This window comes from Dysidea avara, chromosome 8 (genome assembly GCF_963678975.1).
Source record: "Dysidea avara chromosome 8, odDysAvar1.4, whole genome shotgun sequence".
In the NCBI taxonomy this organism is placed as follows: Eukaryota; Metazoa; Porifera; class Demospongiae; order Dictyoceratida; family Dysideidae; genus Dysidea; species Dysidea avara.
Genome location: NC_089279.1, coordinates 30,508,761 through 30,522,659, shown reverse-complemented (window position 1 = coordinate 30,522,659; position 13,899 = coordinate 30,508,761). Strand labels below are relative to the sequence as shown.

Genomic DNA, 13,899 nt, shown 5'->3' with positions numbered 1-13,899 from the left:
TTTCGTAAGTTACAGCCGTTTTAGTAAGCGCCTGTAATTTATTTTCCCAATACTTGCTGTACAAATCGATTTTTCTGTTGTTGCTACTTTGTAGGGCTGTAACTCCGAAAGTTATTGGCACATGAGGCTGAAACTTTGCTAGAGAATACACTTGGCTAAGTAGATTATAAATATTTAATAAACAGGAATTCGAAAAATGCACTATTGTGTCGGATTTTTGCAGATCTGGTCACAATTTATACAGTGGAACCAGACACTTTGGTACCCAGGTTGCTGCAGTGTAGAAGTTCTCATCTTCAGAGGTAAAACTATATGGTGTTGAGACCAAAATCTTTGTCCATAGAATGGAGGTTTTTCCTATTGTGTCCTTTAAATAACACATTACATACGTAGCTGTGTAAACTTGGGCTAAAATAGCATCAAAATGAGCAGAAGATGTGATGTATGAAAACACTCTGTGAAAAAAGAAAGTAATCTTTCGTAGTTGGCAGGATTTGAACCTGCGCGGGGAGACCCCAATGGATTTCTAGTCCATCGCCTTAACCACTCGGCCACAACTACTAATGTTGCTTACAATCTGTTTGTTTGCATTATGTATGCATGTTACAAACTTCATTATAAATGGACACACACGTACTCCTGTTTTTGATCCTGTTGGACACTGCCCATGTCATGTACACACACACACACACACACACACACACACACACACACACACACACACACACACACACACACACACACACACACACTCGCGCGCGCGCGCCACACGAAGACAGACACACAGAGCTGCATAAACAACCTCAAATACACATTACAGAGATATGGATAGATAAATAGGCACACATGTGTGGCTGCTGTATTTGATCAGTGAATGTTTATGCATGCTCTGGGAGTCACTATTTCTTCACTGTTTGATGTTGCTTTGGCCCAAGTCGTGCATTTTTGCCTACCACTGCAGCTACAATACATACATAATGGACTTACAGTACTTCATTGTGTCTAATTTCTTCCTCCACTACTGCGGAGGTATTGATTTATGGGTGACATGGTAAGTCTTCTGTGCTAGCTGTCATGAGGATCATCCATAATTTTCATATTAAGTGGACTGATTGTAGTGATTGGCATTTTTTATGGTAACTAGTCAAATGTAAAACTTTTCCTTGTGCTTGTTTAATATACAACATGGAGTAGTTATGGGATACGTACATTCATTGCAGTTTTGTAAGCTATAAACATTTACCGTGAAGTGAATTAAATGTTGCTACAAGAACGTGTGTACGTACATGCATCCATGTGCTTACTACTACAAACATGCAGTATGTATATTACGTAAGTACGTACATACACTGTACATTCAAATGATCAGTAGTTTCTTTCTCTTGCAACTTAGTAGTTGTGGCTGAGTGGTTAAGGCGATGGACTAGAAATCCATTGGGGTCTCCCCGCGCAGGTTCAAATCCTGCCAACTACGATCTTAATTTTCTTTTTTTGTCAACAGCATTTTCCAACATTTTAAGACCTTGTAATAGTCTGATTGCTTTTTATTACCGATGGAGCACAAAAATTACTATGTTTAGAACATCTCCACTTAATAAAAGATATTATAATTAACATATTTGTTAAGCTGCCTAATATACAACCTAGTCATGGGTATTCTGAATTCACTCTGTTGGGGTGGAGTGATCTGTAGTCACTATGTATGCCACCAATATTTGGAGTGCAGTTTGTGTGAAGCATACTGCAGAACACCATTAGCTAGTGAAAGACACATTATTTTTGGTCGTGTACCTTCACTATTGACAAACCTCTAGCATTTCTTCTTCTGTATACTTATACCTCGTGTTGGAGCTTCATGTTTGTCTACATGTGCTTATCAACCATGATTACGTAAGTACAAGAAGCAAGTGTGTGCTTAACAAATAATATGCGTTTAATATATATGTGTGCTTAACAGCCAAACTATACATTGTTCCACAACACAAATATTGAAGCATTTAAAAGTACTCTGTTGTCAGATTTCAGGTCAAATATTAGTCTCGTGCAGCCAGACCACTATTTCAGCGCTGGGGCTTATCGATTGGAGATTATAAGTGCCCGTGCTGAAAAGGGTCTGGTACACTTCCAATAGGCCAGTTGTGACAGCATCTCATTTAACACTTCGAGACTGTTGACTGATTCAAAGTCGCCAGTGCTTATAATTAGATACTCGTCGAGCAATTAGCCTATCAACACCTCAAATTCCTACCAGGTGCTGTCACAACTGGCCTATTGGAAGTGTACCAGACCCTTTTCAGCGCGGGCGCTTATAATCTCCAATCAATAAGCCCTAGCGCTGAAATAGTGGTCTGGCTGCATGAGACTAGTCAAATATTTGCACTATATGGTAAGTTCGCATTATCTCTCACAATCTTATCCCATTAGTAATACTACCAGTTGTAAAATATGCCCAACACTATATTTCAGTATACTATCTGAAAGTACATACAGGCTGGCACCCAACATTATGTATTTGTGAGCTTTTGAGTGTCTGGAACTGTCAACAGTTAAGCTGTACTTACTGTATATGTACAGCAGAGTTGAATCTGGGTCACTATTGTTGCTAGAAGCAATCTGAGGGAGTCTACAGCTGGGGGAGCATGCCCCCATATCCCTTGAGATGCTGTGTACACACAGAGACCTTTACACCATCGCCATCCCTCCCCCCATTACCTTGAGTTATTTCCTAGATGATGGGGTCAGACCTGGATCTAATTAAAACCAAGGTATATGCCAAAAGCTACAGTTTTGGTGCTGCACTACCGTATTAAGCGTAAACAGGTAGCTAAACAGGTAGATTATATAATTAACAATCAGTTGATGGACGTGGTCCCACATACGTAAGTTTACAGGTTTACAGACAGCAAAAACATGTTAACTATAGGTGGGTGTGACTTACAAACTTCAACAAACCTTATTGATAAATTAGCATGGTTTCACATATGCCTACAGACAGTATCACACATTCCTGATAAGTGGGTGTGGCTCACAAAAGAAGCTGGGCTGCAGCAGAGCTAAACTATGGCTAGTATACTTCCACACTAATTAATTCATTTCACACATAATCCAATCCAGGATGTTCTATTTACCAGGACAAAATGTGACCTGATTGACCTGAATGACCCAGGTAACCAACCTAGTTTTGACCCTGATGTACAGTGCTTATTATAATGATTATATTGTGTGCATGCAGTCTATTGGCAGATACAGTACTTAACACTAGATGTGAACCGATATGGTTTTTTGGCATGTACCGATATCCGATATTGATGCTACCAAAGGAAGCCGATATCTGATAGTTGATCCGATATTTGCATTCCAGTTTTAAGCAAACTAAAGTGTACAACATGTGCAAATATTCATTGCTATACTATGTCTGTGGTGGTAGGCACCCACAAACATTTTAATATATATTCCCCCGAAGCCTTAAACAGATATTTCTGCATTACTCTGCATTTTAATGGCTTGTGAGAAAGCTGGTACAGCAAGTTTCCTTGGTTATCTGTGACTCTTCTTTTATTACAAAGGTACTGTATAACTGCTGATAAGCTTTCCAGCAACAAACACTAGAATCGTGTGTGTTTATATGGCTTGTCATAGTGTAGCGCTTGTTGTAGAGAGAACAATAAATCACTGGCACTAAGCAGCCACATGGATAACATAGAAAACTAATATACAATCCATTTATGTACAAATATTGCAACTATATATTGATAGCGATATCGGTCCTGATCCTACTGTTCTGTACCGATACTGATATTGTAATAAATTACCATATTGGTGGCCAATATTGTAGCTGATCCAATTATCGGTACACCTCTACTTAACACAAGTATGTTGTGTTTTTTTTGTGTCAGTAGTTGTGGCTGAGTGGTTAAAGCGATGGACTAGAAATCCATTGGGGTCTCCCCGCGCAGGTTCAAATCCTGCCAACTACTATTGGTTTCTTTTTGTTTACAGTTTTTTTGCTAACAGTATTTGAGAGCAGTTAAGCTGTGTGTACGTAATACTTCATCCATACAAAAAGATGTTTTACTAGTTAAAATTTCTTGCATCATATCTGACCAAATTTTGGAAAACTGTCGATCTACACACAATAGTACTTTTGCAATAAAACACATTTAAAAACTATGGGTAAAAATGCAAGCTCCAGAAAAAAAATTGTGCAAGTTTTTATCGCCTAACTGGTGGGCAAATTAAGCCTCCAATGGATAAATCCTTGGCATCATCATGTTCGCCTGTTCATAGGGAGTACAAAAATCTTTGTTTCATCTTCATGCACGAAAGGATTTCAAAGATACAGATGTTTGTTTACATTGTGCTGACAAAAGAATTTAGCGACGATGGTTTTTCAGTGAATTTGCCTTCCTTCTCGAACATAGAAGCATGCCTGGGGCAAAAACTATACCTTTGTGGATGCACAAATTCATGACGAACACAATGGGCCAAGCTTTAATTCCCTACGCTGTTGTATCAGTAAGTTATGATGGTTTATGTAAGTGCCTGTAGTTTCTTTTCTCAATAGCTTCTGTACATACACTGTATCAATTTATTTGCTCGTCTGGCTGTCTAGTGCTGTATTTCCAACGCTGCTTAACTTATGAAGCTGAAACTTAGCTAGTCCATTCCTCTGTCCCTGTAGAAAACAAAGAATAAATAAAATGAATTTTGAAAATTGTGTGGATATCAATGGTTTTCTAAAATTAGGTCACATATAGGTGTGAATACACATGCACTGCAGGTACATAGAGTACTGTATGCGTGGTACATTTGGCGGTTTGGCGAATTCTGTGCCAATTGCCAAATTAAAATCACCACCAAACCTTAACTACTGTCACCACGTGAATCCACGTTCCACAGCACATGGTGTTATACAAGTACTTTAGGAGGGTGAGCAAGGACAAAGATGACAAGAAATTACTGGTATTACCTGTGTCCAGGGAAATTAAAATAGCCAACGAAGCTGTAGCCAAAGCTATGGAATTGTCAAAGTCCACAGATAGAGGAAAGTACAACACTTACTCCAAACGACAGAGAGCTCAAATTGGGAAATATGCTGTGGACCATGGTCTGACTAAAACTGCAACTTGTTTCAGATCACTGTGGAAGATCCCAATCAATGAATCAACAGCCAGGGGGTTAAAGTCAAAATACTTAGACACGTTAAGTGAAGCTTGTGAAGAAACATCTAAGGATCCAAAGAAAGCAGGAGAAGCAGTGACAGTAGAAACTCTTGAGACAAAGCAGAGGGAAAGGCCCTTGAAACTTGGTGAGGAAATGGACGCTGCTGTCCAAGAGTATATCAAGTTTCTTAGATTGACGGGCACTGTTGTTAATGCAACTGTAGTGATGGCAGCAGTGGAAGGGATTGTGGCAGCAAGAGATGTAACCAAGCTTAGGTGGCATGATGGACATTTTTATGGTGGTCATATTAATATCACCAAAAGTTGGGCTAGGGCTATATTAGATCGAATGGGATACGTGAAGAGAAAATGTTCAACAGCAAGGAAAACTACAATTTTAGAATTTGATGAAATTAAGGAGGTGTTTTTAGCTGATATTGCTGCAGTAGCAGTGATGAGGAACATCCCAAGTGATTTAATATGTAACTGGGATCAAACTGGGCTGTCAATTATTCCAACTGGGAACTGGACGATGCACAAAACAGGAGCCAAAGTGGTACCAATTGCACGCTCTGATGATAAGCGACAAATAACTGCCGTGTTGGCAGCCAATGCAATGGGCAAATACCTCCCACCCCAGCTGATCTATAAAGGAAAAACGATGAGGTGCCATCCTGATGTGACTTTTCCACCTGGTTGGGATATCTGGCATACCGACAATCATTGGTCTAATGAGGATACAATTAAGCGATATCTCAAGAAAATCATTATTCCTTTTGTCAACCGTAAAAGAAAAGAATTGGGTTTACAAGTCAACTACCCTGCACTTGCCATCTATGATGGATTCCGTGGGCAGACTACTGATGCAATTTTTTCATTGCGTGCTACTCACAACATTTGTACAGTACAAATTCCTGCCAATTGTACTGACAAGTTGCAGCCACTGGGTATTGCAATTAACAAGCCCATGAAGGATCGCCTTAGGGCTAATTTTCAATCATGGTATGCTAAGGAAGTCAGCAAGCAGTTGAAGACGTCATCAGTTAAAGAAGTCAAAGTCGATGTAAACCTTGGGGTGGTGAAAATCCCTAGTGCTAAGTGGATTATGGAAGCATGGAAAGAGATGGAAACAAAGCCACAGATGGTAGTAAATGGAGGCTGGAATACTGGATGCCATTAAACTGTAAAAGTACTGCCACATACTTATAGTAGTAATGTACCACTCTGCGTGGGCAGCTCAAAGGCACCGCCAGTGCCATAATTTGTATATTGCACTGCTGCAGACCGCAGCGAGTGCATTATAACTTATAACGCACTGGTTGCGGTTTTGTAGACCACAACGAGTGCATTATAAGTTATAATGCACCGACCGCAGTGCAATATACACATATTGCACTGGCTGCGGTTTTGTGCAGCATAAGCACAAGTGCCAGTGGCGAAGACCACTACGACACCTCACCTAATAGGTGGAAAGACACTTCACAGATCACTCGAATTCTTTTATAGCCTGACATGTAAAGGTCGATTGTGGGCCATAACGTCACCAATACGTATAATGTTTACAAGCAGCCAATGGCGATCGAAAAAGCCAACGCGGGTGGCCACAACTCTAGTCTACATATATATAAACGTACGTATACACCTTACTAGTTTGGTGCCATCTTAGCCCAGATTAAACTGTAGTCCACTTCGACAATGACTCAATAAAACCAATATATTCTAAATAATACTAACCTTTACGTTCGATTGTGGTAACCAGTTTTGTCATGCCACCAGATTCGAGTTTAGCCAGTGTGAATAGTAAGAATTATACTAGTATCGTTTAGTAGTTAGGTTTTGTTTACTCAAACCGTCTATTTAGCTGCTTTTTTTCGCTCGAGAGAATCACTATGGCGATTAGTCTGGTGCTTAGTCTATATGGGACGCTGAGCACTACATGATGAGAGTCGAACAGCGAATGCAGGTTAGTGATATAACCCATAGCGTACTAGCTTTCAATATCTCAGGTGGCTGCAGTACTGCAAGGGAACGTCATCGCAACGTCCGGCTTGGTTACCCACAATCGATGTTAGAAACCTGGCCTTTATAAGTGTTACAGCTGTCTTGTGAGACTCTCCCCACCTATTAGGTGAGTGGTACATAACAGTTATACAACGTGCACTCGTGCTCTGCCTGTATAAACGCACTTGCCTTCGGGCCTAACGGCCCTCAGGCTCGTGCGTTTATATCAGGCAGAGCACTCGTGGCCGTTGTATAACTATGTATTATACAGTAGTTGTGCTTATAGATATGTGTAGAAATATTGTTTTGTTCAGCACTAATAGAATAAAGTTTCAACAAACACTAGGAAATTCAACAAACATGCAATTCTCAATGCAATTAATCAAATGTGTTCTCTTAAAAGTTTGCAAATACTTTGATGGTTGCTTTCCATAGGCTAGTGAAATGCTAGTGGCTATAGCAAATAGCCCACAATCCACAAAACCTTCTTGTTTGGGACTACCAGCAGCTATCTTAACAGTGATATGTGCTCCAAACTATTCCTTTATTTTATTTAATGTTGGCTCATCAACTGACTCATATAGCGAATCATATATGGAGACTACTGGGTAAGATGTGATGGACGATGCCACAATCCAATGATTTTGTCGACAGTGGATGATCTGCAGGTATTTATCACTGGATACCGTACTGGTTTGACTACTGAAAAATAATGTAGACTGTAATCCAACAATACCAGAACTTTTAAACTGGGCTTTAAGAATCTCCTTTGAATAGTTGATATGCTTATCATTCAACATTAACCCTGTAATAAAATGTTTTATATGACACACCTTATGAATATTATCACCCACCTTTCACAATAGTTTCTCTATCTGCAATACTGAGCACTTTCCTATTGAAATTGACCCACTGATCATTTTGTTGTGATTCATCACCATCTCGCTCATCTGTTATTGGAACATCTTCTACACAAAAAACCTCTGGCTCTTGAGCCACAACATCTTTTTGCTTTTTACTAGGATGTGATTCTTCCTTGTTACCACTGTGTTCTCCATCTACTGATAATTTTCTTTTTTGGAATTTCAAAGTGCTTGACAAGACTTGCCACATTGGACAGGTAGGGGTTAACACCAGTGAATGTTAGCTTACATGGCACATCGAGGCCTCCCTGTCTTAAATCTGTCGAGTACTGTCTTGGTCCCATTATAGTACAACGAATTATTCCCCCCAACTCCAAAATTACACTGCAAGCAGCAGAAATCTTTCGGGGCACGTGGCTGACAACCATGGATGAATCCGAGGTAGCTGGTTTCAATACTGCCACTGTAAATGGATTACTTCTGTTTCCACTTTTCTGGTGGCAAATTAATTCTTCTCCGGTAAACGGCGTCCACACGCTTTTATAAACATGATGACCATGAACAACTTGTTCACTCTCGTACTCTCAAGTGAGAAGCGACCGTGAAATGTTTCGTTAAACTAAATTAGTGTTCACCAATTTCCTTTCTTCACCAATTCGCCAAACTAAATGTTCGCCAATTTCCATTCTTCTCCAATTCGCCAAATTTAATGATTGCCAAATGTACCACACATACGGTACATAACACAAAAACTGTACAGTTAGTATGTAACAGTAGTGGTGGCCGAGTGGTCAAGGCGATGAACTTGAAATCCATTGGGGTCTTCCGCAGAGGTTCAAATCCTGCCAACTACGTACTACCTTTTTTTGTTTGTTTGATTTCCAAAGTTTGATGGACATTTTTTTCATTTAGAATTTTGTTTGCATACTTCTAGCTGTGATCAGATAACAAACTTACAATATTTGTATGTACACATTTATTGTGTCACTTGTGTGTGCTTATACTGTACACTGTACATACACATATGCATGTGTGTATGCATGTGTACATATACTGTATGATTACTTGCTGTGAACATTTTACATCCATAGATTGCAGGCAATGAAGAGAGAGATGCGTGTTAAGGAACTCAAAATGCTAGATGGAGCAAGACAACGTTTTATGCAGCATCACCAACAAGTGAAAGAAGCAGAATTGAAAAGGCTTGATGATGAAATTAAGCGTAAGGTGTGTGAGATGTTTAGGTACATACATAGATGTAGTAATCACTTAACATCGCTAATGGTTCAAGACTTCACTTAAATTCACCAGCAGAATGACAATGTATGCATAACTGACACCTGTGTATCATGCTATTGTCCACTTGTGTCAAGAACACCTCAGCTCTACAGTTACTGTTACTGGTTTTCACAATATATAAGTGCATACAGCGTACAGTTTTGTAGCTCACTGATTGTTCCTTCCCTCAACAGATTTTACTTCGAGAAGAAGAAACAAAGATAGCATTGGATGATGCTGACATCAAGGCTGTGGAACTTGATGCCCAAAAAGCTCTGCTAGAACAAGTAAGCACTCACAAACTGAGGCTGCATAAGCACATCATTGTGTGTCAGTGTATGTGTGTACTTACAATATGTATGTAGAATTAATAGTACTACATGAGGTGTCTGCTAATATATATTTGTGGCTTATGTTTGCTGCATTTTGTCTTATCAATTTTGTGATGGGCAGCATTGATTGAAGAAAAGTATAACTTCGAATAATGCACAGTCGCACTTACAAACAAACATATACTACTTGCACACAGTAATTTTTAGAGTATAAACAAAGCAAGAGCAAAAGCAACAATTGATGTGTATGTGTGGTTTTAAAGTTGTTCCCTTCTTTGATATGCTATGTGCGACATACACAACACACAATGCATCATTTCTGCATATATTCACACTGTAGGAGCTACTCCGCAAACATGAAGAAGCCATACAACTCATGCGTGCTAATACTGTAGCACATGGTCAACAGGAGGAGCTGGAGAGAGAGCTGCTGGAGAGAGCCTTGGAGGAGGGTGGAGCTGGAGACAAGGCAGGGCTATTGGGTGCACAGTCACAACTTGGCAAGACTCAATTAAGACAGGCCAACCTTCAGATGCAGCATGAAATGGAAGCACTGCAGCAGTTAAATGATCTCCAAAGAGAAATGAACAACGGCAATGTAAGTTTGGTAGTAGCAACTGTATATAGACATGTACGTATAGTTGAAACTTTAACTATTGCATAAAACTTATTGTCAAAGTAATAATTCCTAACATTCTCTGGCATAGTTTACTGTATGTTTAGATGAGTTAAGTTTCTAGGTTGATGGCATGTCTAATTAATATCAAGATGGGACTTGATTGAATACCAGCAGTTTTGTTTATTTCTGTTTATACTGATGAGACTAGAATAAGGAAACAAGGAACAAAATCATGAGACAAATCAAACTTTTAGTACTCGATAGCTTGCCAACCAAGCACCTAGACCCAGCATTGCACTAAACACTGTACTTAAAGGGACTATGCACTCTAGCTCTGTGAAGCCATGTAATACTTTGTATAACATGAAAACGTGTTTATGCATACATGGAGGTGTTCCATTGAAAGTGGTGGTTAGATGGAGTGTTTTGTGAAACTTTATTACTTTTTCATACTATTTATAACCATATGATACACTAACTTAATATAAATGTTTAAAAATTGTTATAGAACACTTTATCTAGTGCATGTACATATGGTCATTAACAGTCAATTAATATCTTAATTTACAGTTGCTACAGAAATCACAAGCAATTTCAGTTAAGCAGAAACAGATACACAGTTTAGCAGAAGGCCTGAAGGATGAAGAGGTAACCATAACTATAAACAGTCTCCCAATAGTTTCTATCATGTGTACACACAGTACACAGTACTAAAGGAACGTGGTAAACAGCTACTGTCTACCAGGATGGACCAAGTGGTTGATGACAACAGAAGAATGGGAAAAATATCTCAACTAGGACAAGAACATCTCAATATTGACACAACTACTAGTACAGGTAAGCTGATACTTTCTTTCTTTGCTCCTGTGCCACTACTGTTCTTCGTAGACACTACTAAATCAAATGCTGTCACAGAGGCATCTGCTGAAGAACCAGCTTCAACTGATTTGTCAGGTAGCTAATCATTATTTACACAATCTATAAAGAAGGCCTAGCAGGTTGTTAAGAAGTAGTAACCCATACTGCCTTAATTTTTGTTACTGGCTTACATCGTATCAGACCTTTTATCCACCATAGTTTTGTGAGTGATTCAGTAATTCTGATATCTACATATGTAAATTGAGAAGGCCTTTAATACATAGTAGCACACTTCATATACATGTGTACAGTGTATGTCTCAAGGCTGTAATCAAATACATACGTACATTTGTATGTTATCTTGTTGGGTAACCCAGAAAGAATCTTAATGTCTATGTAGATACAATGGCTCAGGACCTGAACACCTGTGTCTCAATTTAATTACAAAAGTGTTCAGTTAATTGGAATAAATGATGCCCACTCATTTATTAAAGGATTTGGTTGGACTACTCTAATAGAACACACAAAATACTCTAAATGTTACTTCTAGTTTTGGGGCAATCAATGTCCTACTGTATTCAGTATTGTGTTTTTATATGTTGTGTAGTCTCTAGTTGGGTGAGGAGAAGAGAGACACTGGACAGACAAGAAGCAGAGTTACTGTCTCGTGTAAGAAACCTACGACACAGAGTATTACAACAGTCACTACAACAGTCAAGAGACAGTAGTGCTAACTATAGCACCTCACTCAGTACTGAACCATTTAACAGTGTAGTAACACCCACCACGGATCATAATACATGATTATATTATTACAGTAAAATGTGTATGTGTAATACCAAGAGTTAATAATAGTGGGGAGGTAATACCTTAACAACTACAAAGTAACAGCCTACGTAAGAGACACTGGTGCAATACATGGAAATAGACTGTCTCAAAACTAATATGTGTACTGTGTGACTCAAAGCCACTCATCCAAATGTGTGCCTGCCAACCAAATGATTACACCTTGGAATATTAATAAAAATCTTGTCACTGGCAGTACACCATTTATTTTTACGCTATTCTATTCATTGGACTAGCCTGGAATCTAGCACTGGCATGGTGAATATAACCAACATTGTAAAACTAAAAGTTGAATGGCTTCACAGTTGTGTTTATCACTCAATACCTTCGTAATCACAGCTCAATACAGAAGTTATTCGGATCACTGAAACTAGGACACTTCAAAGACACTGTGGGATGGTCACAAAGTTTAGGGTATCTAGAGTAGCAGGAGTTCTACTATAAAACAGGGAACAGCCTGCATATGTGGTACAGCACCTATGCTCTAAACAGTGCTCATGTTAGTATTCTACACCTGTTATGGTGTGTATTGTGATACCTACATGTCTAGGTCTAGGGTGCAAACATCAAATGAACTAATTATGCTACAAAGTAGCTTGTTATTGAATTTCCTTATCAAATTTAAACTTGCTTAGATGCTATTACACTCCAAAGCCACACTTTGTAAACTGATGCATTTGGTTACAATAAACATTATAAACCATATGCATGTAACAGCTAAATAACAACAGCTGTTTTAAAAGAATTTAGATGTATGAGACAGATATTTATATAGGTTGCATGCTTTAATGTTGGTCAGTAAAAAATAGAACCACAATCAGCCATTTGTCTCAAGCTGATACTGTTCACTTGTCAACTGCTGTCCAATGATGATGGTTATTTTAGTAGGTGTGCGTTCTCCAATACTGTTATATATGCAATAGGACCAGCGATATGATCAGCCACAAATTGTAGCTCCTGAGGCTTATATACTGGGGGTTCCCGAATTTGAAGCCACAGGGATTTCTAAAGCAATTCTAATCATAGTAATCCTAATGAAACTGTGCACTACATGTATCAGTGGCAGATACAGGGGGGTGTAATGGTTTCAGCTGAAACCCCCTCTGAAAATAAGGTGTGCACCCGAAATCAGTTTACGGAACAGGTGCAGTAGCCAAGCACACAATTCACATTCACTGCAGTAATAGCCAACGACCTAGTTAATCATTTGATACCATCCTAGCATCACTCCTATTAGGGGTCAGAATGGAGGCTCTTCATATGTAACAAGTGCCTCTAAAAGTACTATTATTTTAAGGCTGATTACTGCTAATTCTAAAGGCTTCACTTGCATTTTCTAAAGGCTTTAATATAGTCCCAAGTAGGGATTTCTTAGGCCATAGAAAAGCTACTGCCTTTCTGCACACACACACACACATATATATATATATATATATACTTAGGAACCCCACACTGTACTCACCGATAACCAGAACACTAGATCCATGCATTGATAACAAGACATTGTGTATTATTCTATTCAGAGGACTATAATTATAGCCTACATAAACTGAAAGGATCTAGCACTGGTCAGTATAACAGTGGAAATAACCATTGTGAAACTAAAAGTTGAATGGCTTTACGGCCATCACTTCATGATCCCTTCAATATGAATTATATAGTTATTCAGATCACTCAGGACACTTCAATGAGCCTGTGGAATGGTCACAAAGTTTAAGGTATCTGGAGTAGCAAGAGTTCTACCATAAAACAGGGAAGATGACAACAGCCCTGTGGTACAGCACCTATACTCTACAGCACTCAAGTTATTAGTATTCTACATGTCCACCTGTTATAAAAGTTTATGGTGTGTATTGATACCTACATGTCCATAGATCTAGGGTGCAAACATCAAATGGACTAATTATGCTACATAGCGCAAGCTTTTTCCTTATCAAGTT

General features: G+C 38.9%; 2 protein-coding genes and 3 non-coding genes across 6 annotated transcripts in view; 3 read left to right on the top strand and 2 right to left on the bottom strand.

Moving 5' to 3' along the window:
* The window catches only part of LOC136263687 (TBC1 domain family member 31-like), a 25,255-nt gene extending 13,278 nt beyond the window's left edge, over positions 1–11,977 (top strand). For both annotated transcript variants that reach the window (XM_066058323.1, XM_066058324.1), the window contains 7 exons: positions 9,118–9,253; positions 9,499–9,591; positions 9,977–10,234; positions 10,826–10,903; positions 10,957–11,092; positions 11,144–11,209; positions 11,721–11,977. In XM_066058323.1, coding sequence (XP_065914395.1) covers positions 9,118–9,253; positions 9,499–9,591; positions 9,977–10,234; positions 10,826–10,903; positions 10,957–11,092; positions 11,144–11,209; positions 11,721–11,917 — 964 coding nt within the window. In that variant the 3' untranslated portion in view covers positions 11,918–11,977. The remainder of the gene's footprint in view (positions 1–9,117; positions 9,254–9,498; positions 9,592–9,976; positions 10,235–10,825; positions 10,904–10,956; positions 11,093–11,143; positions 11,210–11,720) is intronic.
* LOC136263694 (uncharacterized) overlaps positions 1–13,899 on the bottom strand; it is a 191,001-nt gene that overhangs the window by 28,652 nt on the left and 148,450 nt on the right. The gene's annotated exons all lie outside the window — the stretch shown is intronic.
* Positions 480–561, bottom strand: Trnas-aga (transfer RNA serine (anticodon AGA)). The gene has a single exon. It is a non-coding gene; the product is annotated as a tRNA-Ser (tRNA).
* Positions 1,393–1,474, top strand: Trnas-aga (transfer RNA serine (anticodon AGA)). The gene has a single exon. It is a non-coding gene; the product is annotated as a tRNA-Ser (tRNA).
* Positions 3,896–3,977, top strand: Trnas-aga (transfer RNA serine (anticodon AGA)). The gene has a single exon. It is a non-coding gene; the product is annotated as a tRNA-Ser (tRNA).